The sequence below is a fragment of the Microcaecilia unicolor genome, chromosome 1 (assembly GCF_901765095.1).
Source record: "Microcaecilia unicolor chromosome 1, aMicUni1.1, whole genome shotgun sequence".
Taxonomy (NCBI): domain Eukaryota; kingdom Metazoa; phylum Chordata; class Amphibia; order Gymnophiona; family Siphonopidae; genus Microcaecilia; species Microcaecilia unicolor.
Window position 1 is genome coordinate 130,936,615 of NC_044031.1, and position 19,643 is coordinate 130,956,257.

The following is a 19,643-nucleotide window of genomic DNA, read 5'->3' on the forward strand; positions in this document are numbered from 1 at the left end:
ACCGCAGCTAGACTTATATTTGGAAAAACGAGTTTCGAAAGCACCAAACCCCTACAAGAAAAACTGCATTGGCTCCCTATCAAAGAACATATAGCATTCAAAATCTGCACTCAGGTTCATAAAATTATCTATGGTGAGGCCCCGGGATACATGACAGACCTCATAGACTTACCAACCAGGAACACAAAAAGGTCAACACCTAAATCTCCACCACCCAAGCTACAAAGGACTCAAATACAAATCAACATATGCATCCAGCTTCCCTTATATAAGCACGCAACTATGGAACGCATTACCAAACGCCGTGAAAACAGTGCATGACCCTGCAAACTTCCGGAAATCATTAAAAACTAACCTGTTTAAAAAGGCATACCCTAATGAGCCAACCTAAATGCCTGAACCCTGCAATACAAAGTAACTAATACTCGAACTGGACATTACTTAACTCCTCCTCCTGTCTCCCTATTGTGCCTGTCAGACATGAACTCTATCACATTACCATTCCGCCAAAATGGTACTATGTAAGCCACATTGAGCCTGCAAATAGGTGGGAAAATGTGGGATACAAATGCAACAAATATAAATAAATAAAGCTTCCTTAATAGCAAAGCGGTGCATAATGATTCAATGGATTTCTCCTGCAACTCCTACTTTGACTCAGTGGCAGAATTATATGCATGAGCTATTGTGGATGGAGAGACTTTCAATAGACGCGAGAAGCCTCCAGGTGCCACGGCGATTTCTTAGGCTTTGGACACCTTTTGTGGATACTTGAAGTGCCCGGGTTCAATCTGTTGTGCTGAACAATTTAGATGTTTAATGGCTCCTGATACCCCTGCATGTTTTATTATGCATTCTTTAACTTGTCCACCCGGAGAGGGATTGGGGGGATGGGTCTTGGATTGGGGACTTTCTTTGTATTTTTGTGCCAGTTTGCTTATGACATTTCTTGTTTTGTTATTGTGTTCATTGCTAGTTCCTTGTATTGCAAAATTTGAATAAAGAAAGAGAAGCATGCAGAACACAAAATGAAGGTAGAAAGCCACACACTTTTTTCAGCTGAGCTTACCATAAAAGGAATGTATTGTCTTATGACTTGCTTTTCAGTAAAACCTAAATATCCTCATATATTCGCCCTGTAAAGTGGAAAACCCCAGGGGGTGAATAGTCTCCTTTTGTGAAGGCTGTATTATTCTACAACTCAGTCTGTCTAGTCCTAGCTTGCGTATTCATTTATTTAAGATTCCTCTTTATTTTGAGTCCATAATTTCATTGGTTGAAAGATTTTCTGCTGTAGTATTCAGAAACTATCAAATAAAATATTCAAAAAAATAAGGGCCAGCAAAAAGTGAGAGTCACAAATTCAAAAGTGCTAGAATAAACAGTAAAGAACTTACTTTAGGAGGAAATAAAAGACCTCAGAACCTGCCAAACATGTCTACCAGAGATCAGAGGTTGTGGCTAATTAATTATAGTATAGTCAAAAATATCCTATTCATATTATATCAGAAATGTTTTCCCCACACTGCTTCTGGAAAGCTGGTATGTTGGAGGTAGGGATGGGAAAAGCCATGAATGAAGATCCAAAGGGAGGGGGCAAAGAAAGAGTAGATATTAACTCTGGGAGAGGGATGAGAAAAAAAATTAAGGGTCCATGGTAGGGGCCTTTGTGTATTTACCTAGGGATCAATACATTGTTAATTGTTCTGTGAGAAATTTTAGTTTAATCTTCTTAAATTTATTTGAACCTTTTATCATGGATTTTCCTTAATGTTTATGACCAGTTCTTTTCACATTGGAAGGACATCATAAATGAATATATTCTGGTTGTTGCCATGACTGTACACACATTAATTTAAGCAGTGTTTATAGATTGAGACATGTTTATTAAGCTGCTTTTAGCTGCTAGTGCAGGTTTTACTACGCATTGGACATTACTACTTAACTGTGGATTAGAACTGAAGCCAGCATCATACATTGCAATTCCTTATGATAGGCAGGAGCAAGTTAACAAATTAAGAGTTCACCAAAACTTAGAAGGGGGAAGGACCGGTTAGCAAAAAAACAAATGTTGCAGCCAATTTTAGGTGGGCTTGAGCCCAAAGTGGGTGGATATAGAATTGCTCCTCCCCTAACCCTGCTCTCTGCCTCCCACCCCCTCAATCCCAAAATATTAAATACCAGAGCTGGCAGGGGAATCCCTAAACCCTGCCGGCTGAAAACCTCCTCCTCCTTGATTAGACATCACTCTTCCAAGCAGCAGTCAGCTGCAGTATACCCGGGCTGTTGCCACCAGCAGCAGGCCACGCATGCTCAGTGCTTGCGCATGTGTGAAAACTGAGCATGCGTAAAGGGGTCAGTGTTGGCGTCAGCGTGAGGCAAGTGCTGTTGGTTGCCACTTCAAAGAGTGCTGGCTACCCAAGGATCAGTTCTTCAGTTGGCAGGGTTTAGTGATGTCTGCTAACCGCAAAAAGAGTACCACAATTTTGGGTGGGCCTGAGTCCAAATTGGGTGGATCCAGGCCCACATGTGGCTATGCCACTTGTTGCAGCATTATCTTAACTTGCTTTGTATAAATTACTTTTCAGATACTCAAGAAGGTGGTGGCAATAGAAGACACGGTACCTCCATGGTGAGTTCAGCTTCTATGAACATTCTGCACAGCGCCTCGCTTCATGACTATACCCCTGTCAGTCACTCTGAAAACCAGGATTCTCTTCAGGTACCTTTCCTGTTTAGCTTTCTCCCCTTTACATTACCTCTTGCTTTGCTTCGCTTCGCTTTCTTTTTCCAACTCATTTTGTTTTTCTTTTTTTCAATTTGAATTTTGCTGTTGCCTTTTTTCAGTTGTAGCTATATCTGAGTTACATTCAGATGTAGTAGATATTTTTGTGTCCACAGAGGGCTTACAATCTGTGCTTGAGATAATGGAGGGGATAAGTGACTTTCTTAAGATAATAAGGAGTCGGGCTTCCCTGATTCTCAGCCCACTACTTTTTTATTTATTTATTTTGCAAAATTTTATTGAAATATTTGAAAATAGAAACAACGATCGAAATAAAACCACTTCAACATGATCCAAGATGGCTGCGCGTTTCTGAGGAACGACAGACTCCTTTCCTCTTACCTTTGAGAAGGCAGCGGTTCGAGCCTCCCCTCTGCCGATATCCTCCACTGTTGGTCCCATGGATCGTTATGTGAGGAGTCTGGGGGCTGGAGGAGAAGTGGGGAGCGGTCCCATAGGAGACGCTGGCTTGAATGAGGAGGCAATGACGTCTCCCGGGCTTGAGACGGCGCTGAGCCCCCGACTACAGAGCTCCTACCCTGCAACCGCAAGGCTCAAGCTCTCCCCTTTCTGAATCATCGGGGCCGACTCTGGGAAGCAGGCAAGGCTCCAGTTTGAGTGAGGCTCAGTTGCAACAGGGGGAGATTGGAGGTGAAGGACAGGAAGTAACCTCCGGAGAAAGCAAGCTTGTAGCAATTGAGACGGGGATCAAAGTGCTCCTGTGCTTGAGAGGACAAGTGATTCTTCTCACTCTACGTTGGTGACGTTTCCTAATTTCTTGAGCAAGAAGCCTGAAGAAGTAACCTTAGATTCGTTATGGTCACTGATTTCTGACTTAGGTAAGACTTTTCTTACACAATCTACTGCTGTTACACGGAAAATGTCTAATGTAGAACAGAGACTGGGGAAAACTGAAGTTAAAGATATGAATGCTCGGATGGAACAAGATGAAAAGAACTTCTTAAACATTCAGAGTGTACAGACTTCTATGGTTAAGGATATATCTAATCTAAGGAATAAGTCTGAAACTTTTGAAAATTATTTAAGGAGCAATAATCTTTGTTTTCTTAATTTTCCAAGGGTCACTTTGGTGAGGCCCTTGGAAATGTTGAAATGTTATATGAAAGAAGTTTTGGGAATTCCAGAAGATACATTTCCTCCTTTTACACAAGTTTATTACTTACCGAAGAAACCAATGGAACAGCAGCAAAATTCTTTGGATGTTTCTGTCTTGTTAGATACCTCAGATATAGCCACTGCAGCGACTTTGGTTGCCTCAGTGGCATTATTACCTGATAAACAATGGTTATTTTGAATGTTCTTTAAAAACAAAGAGAAATTGTTTCTGGCCTTTAAAATTCAATTATTTCCTGATGTATCAAGGGAAACTCAATGTAGATGCAAACCATTTTTATTATTGAAACTTGGAGTTCTGCAATTAGGTGGAACTTTACCCGTGTAAATGTATTATAAGATACAATGCTGTTAAATATGTATTTACGGACATCATATGTATACCTGATCTTGATTTGTCCTTGGCATTTTTAGGGCATAGACCGTAGAAATCTGCCCAGAACTGCTTTGTTCTAAAATGTCTGAAGTTGTCAAAGCCCCTGAAAAGTTCCATTCCAGCCCATCAAAATCTATTCAGCCTTGATCAAGGGACAGACTGTAAAAGTCTGCCCAGCACTTACCTAATCTCTGCTAAGCTTCTTTGGGTCCATTCCTTCGTGTTTGTCCCATGCATTTTTGAATTCCATTACTGTTTGCATCCCTACTACTTCCCGCGGGAGGGCATTCCAGGTATCTACTACCCTCTCAGTGAAAATATACTTCCTGACATTATTCCTGATTCGGCCCCCTTTCAACCTCAATTCATGTCCTCTAGTTCTACCACCTTCCCATCTCTGGAAAATGTTTGTTTGCAGATTAATACCTTTCAAATATTTGAACGTCTATATTATATCACCCGTTTCTCCTTTCCTCCAGGGTATACATGTTTAGGTCCACAAGTCTCTCCGTGTACATCTTATTACGTAAACTCCATACCTTTTTCAACACTTTTCTTTGAACTGCTTCAAGTCATTTTACATCCTTAGCAAGATAAGGCCTCCAAAACTGAACACAATACTCCAAGTGAGGCCTCACCAACGACTTGTACAGGGATATGAACACCTCCTTTCTTCTTCTGGTTATACACCTCTCTATGCAACCTAGTATAGATACTCCTTGATATGCTGTCCTCACTTGGATTTCAGGGCTCTGTTTTTTCCTGGTTTTCTTCTTATCTCTCCCAATGTACCTTTAGTGTATACTCTAGTGGATCCTCTTCTACTTCTATCCCACTGTCTGTTGGTGTACCTCAGGGATCTGTCCTGGGACCTCTTCTTTTCTCCATCTATACTTCTTCCCTTGGTACTCTGATCTCATCCCATGGTTTTCAGTATCATCTTTATTCTGATGACTCCCAGATCTACATCTCCACACCAGAAATCTCAGCTGAAATCCAGGCCAAAGTATCAGCCTACCTGTCTGACATTGCTGCCTGGATGTCTCAGCGCCATCTGAAACTAAACATGACCAAGACTGAGCTTCTTATCTTTCCCCCTAAACCAACCTCTCCTCCTCCCCCATTCTCAATTTCTGTGGATAACAGAGTGGCTGTGTTGGTAGCCCACTTGAGGTCAACCTCTATTGAAAAAATTTGCAAGGCTGCGGCGACACTACTGCCTTGAGCAGGATACCCGACGCAATAGTCTGTTTGGGCAGTCAGTGTTGCAGAATCTGTTTGGGGTCTAGAATCCAACTCCACCCTCCTAGGCCCATTTTATTCTGTTCTAGGCTGCACTTTCACTCAGTTGTATATAGTTTCTGGTTAATCTGTGTTCTCCGAGGACAAGCAGGCTGCTTGTTCTCACTGATGGGTGACGTCCACGGCAGCCCCTCCGATCGGAATCTTCACTAGCAAAGTCCTTTGCTAGCCCTCGCGTGCACCGCGCATGCGCGGCCGTCTTCCCGCCCGAAACCGGCTCGAGCCGGCCAGTCTTCTTTCGTCCGCACTCGGTACGGTTGTGTTTTCGCCGTGTCGAGCCCCGGAAAGTCGACCTCGCGCGTCCTTTTTTCTTCGACGTGTTTTTTCTTCGGAAAATCTTTACAATTTGTTCGGGAAGTGCTCCGGAAGCCCCCTCGGGTTTCGTTTTGCCCCTTCCCGTATTTTCAGACTTTGCCCCGGTAAGTTTTCTTTCGTCGTCGGGGTAGGCCTCTTTTCGGCCTCGGTCGAGATTTTTCTCCCTCAAAGTTTTGGTGCTCACTTTCGTCATTTCGGATTTTGATTTCGCCGGCGTGATTTTTCCGCCCATGACATCGAAGCCTTCCAGCGGCTTCAAGAAGTGCACCCAGTGCGCCCGGGTAATCTCGCTCACTGACAGGCACGCGTCGTGTCTTCAGTGTCTGGGGGCCGAGCACCGCCCTCAGGCCTGTAGTCTGTGTTCCCTTTTGCAAAGGCGGACTCAGGTAGCGAGATTGGCCCAGTGGAACGTTTTGTTCTCGGGCTCTTCGTCGGCATCGGCACCGGGGGTATCGTGTGCATCGGCGTCTTAAGCGTCCAGAGCTTCATCCTCGGCCGCCAGTGCATCGAGTGCATCGAGGCATCGGACCTCTGCATCGGCGCCGAGACATCGGATAGCTGCATCGACGTCGGTGGTACCGGGACCTCGTCTGCTGATGTCGTCGGACGGTGGTGCATCGTCTGGAGTGCAGGTGAGGGCTGTCCATTCCCCTGCTGGTGGCGGTGAGCCTTCGGGTGGGTCTCCCCCTACCCTAAGGGCTCCTGCGGTACAGCCCCCCCGAGACCGACCTCCTTCGGCCTCGGCCTCGAGGAAGCGACGGCTGGATTCTACGTCCTCCTCGTCGGTACCGGGAAGCTCCGGTGACATGCTTCGTTCCAAGAAGTCGAAGAAGCATCGTCACCGGTCCCCTTCCCGTGTCGGTACCGAGAGCTCTGGGTCGCCGAGGGAGTCGGCACCCAGCAGGCATCGGCACCGAGAGGACCGCTCACCCTCTGTTCAGGAGGTGTCGATGCGCTCCACTCTGGACAGCCCGGAACAGCCTCCACGCCCGGAACAGGTTCTGACGTCGACGCCTGCATCGACTTCCATGCCTTTCTCTGCAGCCACTCTGAACGAGAGCCTCCGGGCCGTCCTCCCAGAGATTCTGGGAGAGCTGTTGCGCCCTACCCCTCCGGTACCGGTAGTGCTTGCGCCACCGGTACCGTCGAGCGTGGCGCCGGCAGGTCCATCGCCCGAGGTGAGGTCTCCGGCGTCGGTGCCGCGTGCGGTGCCGGCTGCCGTCGCCTCCCAGGAAGGTTCCCCGACTACGTCGGCGGAGGGAGCTTCGCCGATGCGGGCGAGGGAGTCTACCTCTCGACGCCCCCATCGTGGACGTGGCTCCACAGAGTCGAGTCGGGCACGGTTGCAGACACAGGTCCGTGAACTTGTGTCTGACACCGAGGGTGAGGCCTCGTGGGAAGAGGAAGAAGACCCCAGATATTTCTCTGACGAGGAGTCTGAGGGTCTTCCTTCCGATCCCACTCCCTCTCCTGAAAGACAGCTTTCTCCTTCTGAGAGTCTGTCTTTCGCTTCCTTTGTCCGGGAGATGTCTACGGCCATCCCCTTCCCGGTGGTTGTGGAGGACGAGCCCAGGGCTGAAATGTTTGAGCTCCTGGACTATCCTTCTCCACCTAAGGAAGCGTCCACTGTTCCCCTGCACCATGTCCTCAAAAAGACATTGCTGGCGAACTGGACCAAGCCTTTAACTAATCCCCACATCCCCAAGAAGATCGAGTCCCAGTACCGGATCCATGGGGACCCAGATCTGATGCGCACCCAGTTGCCTCATGATTCTGGAGTTGTGGATCTGGCCCTAAAGAAGGCTAAGAGTTCTAGGGAGCATGGTTCGGCGCCCCCGGGCAAGGACTCTAGAACCTTAGACTCCTTTGGGAGGAAGGCCTACCATTCTTCTATGCTCGTGGCCAAAATTCAGTCTTACCAGCTCTACACGAGCATACACATGCGGAACAATGTGCGGCAGTTGGCGGGCTTGGTTGATGCTCTCCCCCCTGAGCAAGCCAAGCCTTTTCAGGAGGTGGTCAGGCAGCTGAAGGCGTGCAGAAAATTCCTGGCCAGAGGGGTGTATGACACCTTTGATGTTGCGTCCAGGGCCGCTGCTCAAGGTGTGGTGATGCGCAGGCTCTCATGGCTGCGTGCCTCCGACCTGGAGAATAGAATCCAGCAGCGGATTGCGGACTCGCCTTGCCGTGCGGATAATATTTTTGGAGAGAAAGTCGAACAGGTGGTAGAGCAGCTCCACCAGTGGGACACTGCATTCGACAAGTTCTCCTGCCGGCAGCCTTCAGCTTCTACCTCTACAGGTAGACGATTTTTCGGGGGAAGGAAGACTGTTCCCTACTCTTCTGGCAAGCGTAGGTACAATCCTCCTTCTCGACAGCCTGCGGCCCAGGCTAAGCCCCAGCGCGCTCGCTCTCGTCAGCAGCGTGCGACTCAGCAAGGCCCCTCGGCTCCCCAGCAAAAGCAAGGGGCGAGCTTTTGACTGGCTCCAGCAGAGCATAGCCGCCATCCAAGTGTCAGTGCCGGGCGACCTGCCAGTCGGAGGGAGGTTGAAAGCTTTTCACCAAAGGTGGCCTCTCATAACCTCCGATCAGTGGGTTCTCCAAATAGTCCGGCAAGGATACACCCTCAATTTGGCCTCAAAACCTCCAAATTGTCCACCGGGAGCTCAGTCTTACAGCTTCCAGCACAAGCAGGTACTTGCAGAGGAACTCTCCGCCCTTCTCAGCGCCAATGCGGTCGAGCCCGTGCCATCCGGGCAAGAAGGGCTGGGATTCTATTCCAGGTACTTCCTTGTGGAAAAGAAAACAGGGGGGATGCGTCCCATCCTAGACCTAAGGGCCCTGAACAAATATCTGGTCAAAGAAAAGTTCAGGATGCTTTCCCTGGGCACCCTACTTCTCATGATTCAGGAAAACGATTGGCTATGCTCTCTGGACTTGAAGGATGCCTACACACACATCCCGATACTGCCAGCTCACAGACAGTATCTGCGATTTCAGCTGGGCACACGTCACTTCCAGTACTGTGTGCTACCCTTTGGGCTCGCCTCTGCGCCCAGGGTGTTCACAAAGTGCTTGGCTGTAGTAGCAGCAGCACTTCGCAGGCTGGGGGTGCACGTGTTCCCATATCTCGACGATTGGCTGGTGAAGAACACGTCCGAGGCAGCAGCCCTGCAGTCCATGCAGATGACTATTCGCCTCCTGGAGCTACTGGGGTTTGTGATAAATTACCCAAAGTCCCATCTTCTCCCGGCACAGAGACTCGAATTCATAGGAGCTCTGCTGGATTCTCGGACTGCTCGCGCCTATCTCCCAGAGGCGAGGGCCAACAACTTGTTGTCCCTCGTCTCGCGGGTGCGAGCGTCCCAGCAGATCACAGCTCGGCAGATGTTGAGATTACTGGGCCACATGGCCTCCACAGTTCATGTGACTCCCATGGCCCGCCTTCACATGAGATCTGCTCAATGGACCCTAGCTTCCCAGTGGTTTCAGGCTGCTGGGGATCTAGAAGACGTGATCCACCTGTCCACGAGTTTTCTCGAATCCCTGTATTGGTGGACGATTTGCTCCAATTTGACTCTGGGACGTCCTTTCCAAATTCCTCAGCCACAAAAAGTGCTGACCACGGATGCGTCTCTCCTGGGATGGGGAGCTCATGTCGATGGGCTTCACACCCAAGGAAGCTGGTCCCTCCAGGAACGCGATCTACAGATCAATCTCCTGGAGTTGCGAGCGATCTGGAACGCTCTGAAGGCTTTCAGAGATCGGCTGTCCCACCAAATTATCCAAATTTAGACAGACAACCAGGTTGCCATGTACTACATCAACAAGCAGGGGGGCACCGGATCTCGCCCCCTGTGTCAGGAAGCCGTCAGCTTGTGGCTCTGGGCTCGCCGTCACGGCATGGTGCTCCAAGCCACATATCTGGCAGGCGTAAACAACAGTCTGGCCGACAGGTTGAGCAGGATTATGCAACCTCACGAGTGGTCGCTCAATTCCCGAGTGGTGCGCCAGATCTTCCAAGCGTGGGGCACCCCCTTGGTGGATCTCTTCGCATCTCGAGCAAACCACAAAGTCCCTCAGTTCTGTTGCAGGCTTCAGGCCCACGGCAGACTGGCATCGGATGCCTTCCTCCTGCATTGGGGGGAGGGCCTGCTGTATGCTTATCCTCCCATTCCTCTGGTGGGGAAGACTTTGTTGAAACTCAAGCAAGACCGAGGCACCATGATTCTGATTGCTCCTTTTTGGCCGCGTCAGATCTGGTTCCCTCTTCTTCTGGAGTTATCCTCCGAAGAACCGTGGAGATTGGAGTGTTTTCCGACCCTCATCACGCAGGACGAAGGGGCTCTTCTGCATCCCAGCCTCCGGTCCCTGGCTCTCACGGCCTGGATGTTGAGAGCGTAGATTTTGCCTCTTTGGGTCTGTCAGAGGGTGTCTCCCGCATCTTGCTTGCTTCGAGGAAAGATTCCACCAAGAGGAGTTACTTCTTTCTATGGAGGAGGTTTGCCGTCTGGTGTGACAGCAAGGCCCTAGATCCTCGCTCTTGTCCTACACAGACCCTGCTTGAATACCTTCTGCACTTGTCTGAGTCTGGTCTCAAGACCAACTCTGTAAGGGTTCACCTTAGTGCAATCAGTGCATACCATTACCATGTGGAAGGTAAGCCGATCTCGGGACAGCCTTTAGTTGTTCGCTTCATGAGAGGTTTGCTGTTGTCAAAGCCCCCTGTCAAGCCTCCTACAGTGTCATGGGATCTCAATGTCGTTCTCACCCAGCTGATGAAACCTCCTTTTGAGCCACTGAACTCCTGCCATCTGAAGTACTTGACCTGGAAGGTCATTTTCTTGGTGGCAGTTACTTCAGCTCGTAGAGTCAGTGAGCTTCAGGCCCTGGTAGCCCAGGCCCCTTACACCAAATTTCATCATAACAGAGTAGTCCTCCGCACTCACCCTAAGTTCTTGCCAAAGGTCGTGTCGGAGTTCCATCTGAACCAGTCAATTGTCTTGCCAACATTCTTTCCCCGTCCTCATTCCTGCCCTGCTGAACGTCAGCTGCACACATTGGACTGCAAGAGAGCATTGGCCTTCTATCTGGAGCGGACACAGCCCAACAGACAGTCCGCCCAATTGTTTGTTTCTTTTGATCCCAATAGGAGGGGAGTGGCTGTGGGGAAACGCACCATATCCAATTGGCTAGCAGATTGCATTTCCTTCACTTACGCCCAGGCGGGGCTGGCTCTTGAGGGTCATGTCACGGCTCATAATGTTAGAGCCATGGCTGCGTCGGTAGCCCACTTGAAGTCAGCCTCCATTGAAGAAATTTGCAAAGCTGCGACGTGGTCATCTGTCCACACATTCACATCTCATTACTGCCTGCAGCAGGATTCCCGACGCGACAGTCGGTTCGGGCAGTCAGTTCTTCAGAACCTGTTTGGGCTTTAGGATCCAACTCCACCCCCCGAGGGCCCTATTTGTTCTGTTCCAGGCTGCACTCTCAGTTAGTTGGTAAATTTTTTAGGTCAATCTCAGTTATGTCCTCGCCGTTGCGAGGCCCAATTGACCATGGTTGTTGTTTTGAGTGAGCCTGGGGGCTAGGGATACCCCATCAGTGAGAACAAGCAGCCTGCTTGTCCTCGGAGAAAGCGAATGCTACATACCTGTAGAAGGTATTCTCCGAGGACAGCAGGCTGATTGTTCTCACAAACCCGCTCGCCTCCCCTTTGGAGTTGTGTCTTCCCTTGTATCTCTTTTGCTACATATGAGACTGGCCGGCTCGAGCCGGTTTCGGGCGGGAAGACGGCCGCGCATGCGCGGTGCGCGCGAGGGCTAGCAAAGGACTTTGCTAGTGAAGATTCCGATTGGAGGGGCTGCCGTGGACGTCACCCATCAGTGAGAACAATCAGCCTGCTGTCCTCGGAGAATACCTTCTACAGGTATGTAGCATTCGCTTTATGTCCTCACCGTTGCGAGGCCCAATTAACCACTGTTTGTTGTTTTGGGTGAGCCTGGATGCTAGGGATTCCCCACTTGTGAGAATATGCAAGCCTGCTTGTCCTCGGAGAAAGCGAAGATACTCTGAGGACAGCAGGATTCATATTCTCACAGTCCTGCCCACCTACCTTTGGAGTTGTCTCCATTATTTTTAAAGTTGATTTTTGCTTTATTATTTATTATTCATGCGGCAGGTGGGAAGGCATTCATGTATGCTTAGTGGAGCGCAGCTCGCGCTTCAAAAAGCTCTTTTTACTTTGGCATAAATGCCAGACTGGGTAACGCAGATCGGTGTCTACCAACTTGTGAGAATATGGAGCCTGCTGTCCTTGGAGAATACCTGCTACAGGTAAGTATCTTCGCTTTATCCCCAGAACCAGTGCCAACTCAGTCACAATGATGGCCGCAGCCAGCCAGCTTATCCAGAGGATGCTTTCTCCAGCATCCACAGCACCAAATCACCCTTACTGCAGATGCCTCACTACATCACTGGGGCAAACATCTCCTTCAGCTGTGTTATCTCAAGACTCCTGGAACCAGCAGGAAAGCAGCCTTCACATCAGCCTCCTGAACTGTAAGGCAATCTAATATAATTGGATAAACATGACATGGGCCAGTTGGGGGTATCTTCTGGTATATGCATGGGAGGGGGAAGCAACATAGGGCACATCCCTGGCAGAATGATGGTGCTTTGATGATAAATCTGGTATGCAGAAGTTTGGCCAGAGCATTTATTTTGTGTTTTCCATGCTTCTTCTCACTTTTGGGTTGTTTTTTTTTTTTGGCCATCCTAAAGAATTTCCCCACTGTCTGCCTGTTTCTGGGCTATTTGGGGGAGCTGTGTGGCATAGGAAATTAGTGGCAGTGGGGGATGGGGCCCTTCACCAGCCATAAAACAAGAGCCTTGTTGCAGTGAGAAGGTAGATGCCATGTCCTTTGGTAGTGGCCCCCACAGTTTAACAAGACCAGAGTTTGCAGCATTTTTCAAGGGATTTGGATGGATCAATGTTCCTGATTCTATGGATCATGTTCTCCTTGTGTCGCTGCTGGTGTGGCATTCACGTCGGCCAGGGAGTAGTGATGATCATGTGGCTGGAGGACATGGCGGAGGATTCTGACTTATTTGCTGTCTTATCAATTTTTTGCATTTTCTTTTCTACTTTTTTGTTTTGTTTTCCCTGTGTGATTTTATTGTAATTGTATACCGTTTGATGGTTTACCTTAAGTGGCTAATCAAATAAGCAGAACCTTGAACCTTGGCTGTGCTTTTCCAGTACTGCCAGTATGGGGCTAGGGGGGAGGCAAGCAGAGAATTGTAATGATTAGATCTGCCTCACCCGTTTGAGCAGCAGAAGCCAGGGGCTTTTTGCTATCCTGGACAGAATTGCAAATCCCCTCTAGATACCTAATCACCCCAATCCTGTATCTGCTCATGACAGTTCTACACCGTCCAAGCAGTGGTAACCTCCTCAATTAGAAAGGAGCCCAGTATGCAGTAGATATAGTAAGATAGTTTATTATCCTTATCATCTTACCCAATGATGGTACAAGCAGTTCAGGCAGTCATATGATAGAACAGCATCTCACGCCAGCCTTCTCTGGTAGCCTTCCTTCTCTTGTCTGATCTAATACCCTCTAGACTGGTCCTTATATACCATTTTGGCTTCATTGGTTCCATTGGACCCCAGCTGTCTCAACAGGGCTCCTATCCCTTATCAGTTTAATTAGAACAACTTCACATGTTCTTAAGCCCTAAGTATAAACAAAATCTCTTGAGAGCCCATCTGTGAGATGATTTCACAGGTCATGTTGCCCTTTTCCGCTCCACTCCCTCCCCTTGGTGTGCTTACCCCCCTTGCATCCGACCTTCTAATGATGTACATTAGCCCTAACAGCTTTGCTCGTAACTTCTCACAGGTGCCAGTCCCAGGAATGTTTCCAAGAGCAAAAACCCCCCTCCCTTGCCAGCTCTCTGGGAACTCACTTCAGCTTGAGCTGCAGTGAAATATATTAAATCAGGAATGATTCTGATTTTCTTAAAGAGGCCTAGCTCTTTAGGCTGAGCCATTGGCCTGTATTTTACTGAGAGCAAGGGCTAGCATATTTCTTCATTCCTCTCTTGCCGGGCCTCCAAAGGCCGGCACACATGACTACTAGTGGGCGTGGGCGTCCTTTCCAGAGGGCTCTTAGAGTCCTGTGGGGGGAAGGTATAGGGTTGGGGGTGACATGGGTGCTCTGTCATGGGAGTGAGAAATTTTGGAAAGTGTTCTTTTAGTCCATCAACTTGAAGTGGTGGTGGAGGCTGCAGAACCAGTGGTAACTGCTGAGCTGGTGGGGATGGCTTGAAAGGGACTGAATCAGGAGCCTTGTAGATGAGGATATCTTTTAGGTGGACTCAGGAAGTGTGGTCTTGTAACTTGACTAATTTGGAAGGATCCTATGTAAATAGGGGTGTAGTACTTCTGGTGAACCAAATCTCCAACTTTGAGAGCTTTTTGATGACCGGTGGCAGGGGCAGGGCGAGGAGGCCATGGGAAGACATTTTTGGAAGCACTGAAGGGGAGAGGATTTACTGGTGATATTCATCTGTAGTGCAGCTTCCACTGTTCATTTTGCTAGTTTTACACTGTGGTGTGTGGAAGAGTTTGGTCTGCTCAAGAGATACAAACAATAAACTGAGGAGAGAGAGTATTCCTTGCCTATCGTGGGAATGTCTGCAAATGCTCAGAGGAGCATCTAAAGCCACAGCCTTCACTCCCAGTCCTTGAGGGCCACCAGCTAGCCAAGATTTTGGGGTATCCTTAATGGATATGCATGAGAGAAATTTGCTTACATTGCTTACAGTTGTGTTAGTAGGTATGCAGAACTCTAATGCATATTCATTAGGAATATCCTAAAAAACAGACCCTTTGGTGGTCATTAAGGACTGGCAGTGAAGACCACTTTTCTAAAGGCTTCTTTGAGTTTGAAAAGAGTTCCACATGCTGGTTCCATCAGATGACCTTATCATATAATGCAGGGGTTCTTAACCTTTTTGTGCCACGGATCCGTTTTGAGAGTGGTGAAACCTAGGGACACTTTCGCAGAAAAATATATTTAATGCAGAAAATAAAATACATAGATAAAAATTGTATTACAAAGGAAACTAATTACACTTAAATACAGTTATCAAAATATTAGAAAATAACAAATATGTGTTTAACTATTATTAGTTTTTATTGCATAAAAAGCTAAATTTCAGTTTGAAGCTAGCGAAAATAAAGTATTTTTCCCCATCCTCATTCGTGGACCCATGGACTCCGGGGTAAGAACCCCTGATATAATGTATCTGCATCTCCCTCATTTGTGCACAGAGAAAGCAGAGTTTCATACCTGTAATGGGGTTCTCCATAGACAGCAGGGGAATGTAATCACACTTTCCTACCCCCCCCCCCCCCTTTCCCCTCCAGCACAAAGGCAACAACTCACTATGGTAGCTGAGACATAGCCTGAGGAGATATGGCATTCCTAGCGCAAAAATACTCACACATGGGCAGGGGAGCCTCTACAGCCTTGGTCTTCATGCTCAGTCCTTAAGGGCCACCAGCAGATCATGTTTTCAGGATATCTCTAATAAACGTCTGTAAGAGAGGTTTGCATACATACTGCCTCTGTTGTATGCCAATCTCTCTTAAGCATATTCATTAGAGATATCCTGAAAACCTGTGCTGCTGGCAGCCTTCGAGGATTGAGAGTCAAAACCAAAATTCCAAAAGCTTCACAGAGCTTTAATGAGGAGAGCTCTGCACACTGAATCAGTTGAGTGACTTCATCCTACAGGGCCCCTTTTACCAAACTGCACTAGCAATCCTGGCGCAGCAATGCTGATAAAGCCCATTCATTTTGAATGGGCTTTGTCGACATTGCCATGTGGGAATCGCTAGCATGGTTCGGTAGAGACCCATTGTGTGCCTGCATTTCTCTCATTTGCTGAGAAAGTTGAAATAGACACAAGCTGCGAAAAAACAATATTACAGAAAAAGGTAACTGCATCTCAAGATTCATAAAACAATGTGCATACTTTTTTGAAGTTTCATACTGCTTAGTACATTGACCTTGAAGCAATAATCAACTAAATAAAAATGTATATTTGTGAATGTAAAGCACTGTAATACAAAAAATGCATTCTTTGAAAGAGAGTAAGATTTTTATTGAAATGATATCTTTTTCATTATTTTTTTAACCTCTCCTTCAAAAGCTTTTTCCCTTTTACTGCTTCCATCCTACTGTGGTGTCTTTCAGTGAGCAGAACACTGGGACACTGTCAGGAGGGAATCATAGTTCTTAGGATGCATTTTTCTATGAAGAAGTGGTTGTATAATCCTATTCTCTTGCAATTATCAGTAACAAAAGCAAGTGAGAAAGTTAATCTGCAAAAACTTTTTCTGAAGTCCACAAATACTTTTGACTTGTCAAATGGAATTATATTTGCTTTCATTGAACCTTGCAGTAACTTAAGTATGTATTTTCTCAGGCTCTTAGTTCCCTGGATGAAGATGATCCAAATATCCTGCTTGCTATTCAACTTTCCTTGCAAGAATCTGGCCTGACAATTGATGAAGAGACTAGAGACTTCCTTAATAATGAGGCATCTTTAGGGGCTATAGGTTCATCCTTGCCTACAAGGCTTGAGCCAGCTCCTATAAACATAGATAGCAGCAGGGCTGCTCTTAGTAGCTCTGAACTTTTAGAACTTGGGGACAGTCTGATGAGACTAGGTGTAGCCAATAATCCCTACTCAGTTGATTACTCACACCCTTTCAGTGATGCACGCAGTGGATTATATACAGTATCCAGTGACCCTGATTCTACCAGCCAAGACCCCACTATTAATGAAAACCTGCTTGGCAATATCATGGCCTGGTTCCATGACATGAACCCTCAGAGTATCGCACTAATTCCTTCAGCTTCTGCAGACACTGATGAGGATTCCCAGCAGCTGAGCACTGAAGAGCAGCCTGGACAACCATCATTGACGGATGTAGCACAGAGTGTCCAGGAGGAGCACGCACTTTTTCAGGATGCACTTATAAACGAAGACAGAGGAACCCACGCAGAAGAAAGTACTCATGAAGGAAATGTTCCTGCTGATATGGTGCCACCGAGTGGGAACCGTGTGATCAATTCAGAAGATGTCGCAAGTCAAACACCACAGACTGCAAGTGAATGGACTGAACAGGTACATCTGGTATGAACCGATAACATTTGGATCCTCAGTTGCTGGAAATTTACAGACGGTACAGTATATGGAGGAAGGGTTCTGGAGATTTTAGTCCATGCAATTCCATCACAGTTTACAAAACTGACAATATGAGGATTAAAGATGCAGGGAGTCCTCTTACTAATTTGAAATTTTAAGGCATTTCTTTGTGTTTAATTGGTTATTATTTGCCTTTATATTCATAAACAAATAAATAAGTAGATTTTATTTCACCATCTTTGAGATGACATCCATGTTGCCATAGAAATGCTTATCTTGAAAGTACTGATAAACTACAAAAACAGATTAATTAAAAAAAAAAAAAGAAAGAAAAGCCTTATCTTCAATAAAATAGTTTTCATGGGCTTCTTTAAACATCACCATTTAACAAACCCACAATATAGCAGCAGTTAGCACACTCTTTGATGTTTTGTTTTGTTTTTTTTTAACCCAGCAGTTTTCTCCTCCTCCATTCAGTCTCAACTCAGTTGGAACCAGAGCTGGTATCTGGTGCCCTGAGCCTTTATTCTTAACTATGCGGGACTTAAACTCCTCTTTTGTATACCCACCAACATACATAGTGTAGTTATTGCAGTGACAGTCCTTTGGTTGGAGAAGGGCTCCTCCCAGCAAACTACAATCATGGGCCTGAAATCAATCACCAATGAAATTGACCTCCTTCCCGCTCCTGGAAGCTGTGAATGCTGCCTCTGCAGCATTCCTGGTCAGAACTGACCTGGGCAGCAAAAGAGAAAACTCAGTTGGCTGGGGCTCAGAATGCTGTCAGTGACCACCAGGCCAGCCCTAGCACTCCATTGCTGTTCTTGCCTTTTTCATCATTTTTTTGTATCAGCCTTCCTTTAAAGACTAGCCATATGGACAGGGGTGTTCCCTTGCTTTTTTGTGTTCTTACTTGTGCAGTAAAGGAACACTTGATTTTTCTACAAAAGTTATACATTTTTTCATCTTTATCTACAGTCCAAGTGTGCCAAACTAGAAATAGATAAAATAAGTTAATAGGACTAAAAAATGCACAGTGTTCCTCCATTGCTATAAATGGATCCGAAGATTTTCTGCAGCAAGTGCTACCACGCGGTAGCCCTCTCTCTTTGGTGGCTTACATAGCCATAATAACTGTATCTGAGTGTGGCCTATACCTTAAGTTAATAAAATGTAATGCTGCTGTTAGAAACACATTTTTGACTATTAAAAAAGGCAGTGGAACAGGAACAAGAGCAGCATCTTTTAAAGGCACTTTAATGGAAATGCAATCCTAGTTCTTTGTTTCCTTTTTTTTTTTTTTTTTACAATACATTCTAAGCACTTAAAGTGCTTGTTCTTTTACTGTCACTTTGTTAAAACTGAAGGTGAAAATCGCATTATAACTGACCCCTGGTTAAAAAGAGCAGGTTCACTGACAGCTTGGTGAGAATTTCAATGTTCTGCACAATGTGTTACTGTGCCTTGCCTAACCCAAATGAATAGCTGCCACGTTTAAATAGTAACTGGTTTGGATTTTAATGTCTCCCTTCTGGAGTAACTATGCTATAAAATGTTCAAACCTCCATAAAACCACCCATGGCCTTGCCTGTACAGCAAATATTATGACTTAAATGTCAAGTCAGTGTTTTTGCATTGGTAGCAAATTTGTAAAATTGCACAATATGGATTGGCTGTGTGATTACTGTTTTAGTGTGAACAAGTTAGCTTTCGAGTTATTTCTATCCTGCTACTGTGAAGAAAGTAGTTGATTATAGATTTGTTTAAGGTATCAGAACTACAATTAGTGCTCAATAAAATATACAACAGTATATAATTACGAGTAAATTGTCTGAATGACTGTTTCTCTTCTAATGAAATTGTATTATACAAATAAGGTGGATGCACAACATTTTTAGTTCAGTTTGCTAGGTATGAGAAATTTAGATAGGTGATATTACAATTTCACATCTGGATTTCAGTCTATACAGGCAAATATCATACAGAGAAACAATTATATGACTAAACATAGTACTTCAACCCGTCTTTTAGCATTCTACTGTCCCGATGGTGCATATTAGTTGAAAGTATTTTAAAAAGATCCTAAAATTGTATTGTTCTGATAGTGTTGTTAATGTGCCTTTAAATTTTACTGACTGTAGCTGGATAGTCCACCATTCTTATAAATATTGCTGTGACCTTCCTCCTTACTACTGTCATTTTTCAAAAGAATACTGACTTTCATTTCTTAATAGAATTTAAGCTACTACAGCCTAGTAGTTATCTGTAGATGCTCCTATGAATTGATCTTACATTTAAATCTTTGCAGGTAGTTTTACTTGATTGCATTATGATTTTCTAAGAAGGAAGTCCTCAGAGGTGTAAATATGGCACAGTAGTATGAATTGCAGAGCTAAGCTACAGAAGATTGTTCTGTGTGGTGATGCTGAGTCCTGCAGCTTCTGAGGAGGATTCATTTGCTGTAGTTAGTCACCGACTCGATGCTACCCTATCCTGAACATG

The 19,643-nt window shown here is 46.2% G+C and overlaps 1 protein-coding gene across 4 annotated transcripts in view; it reads left to right on the top strand.

Moving 5' to 3' along the window:
* The window catches only part of ANKIB1 (ankyrin repeat and IBR domain containing 1), a 410,970-nt gene extending 391,621 nt beyond the window's left edge, over positions 1 to 19,349 (top strand). For 3 of the 4 annotated variants that reach the window (XM_030200246.1, XM_030200262.1, XM_030200254.1), the window contains exons 19-20: positions 2,589 to 2,722; positions 16,416 to 19,349. In XM_030200246.1, coding sequence (XP_030056106.1) covers positions 2,589 to 2,722; positions 16,416 to 17,135 — 854 coding nt within the window. In that variant the 3' untranslated portion in view covers positions 17,136 to 19,349. The remainder of the gene's footprint in view (positions 1 to 2,588; positions 2,723 to 16,415) is intronic. The other variant, XM_030200271.1, reaches the window with a different exon arrangement.
* Positions 19,350 to 19,643: the final 294 nt, after the last annotated feature.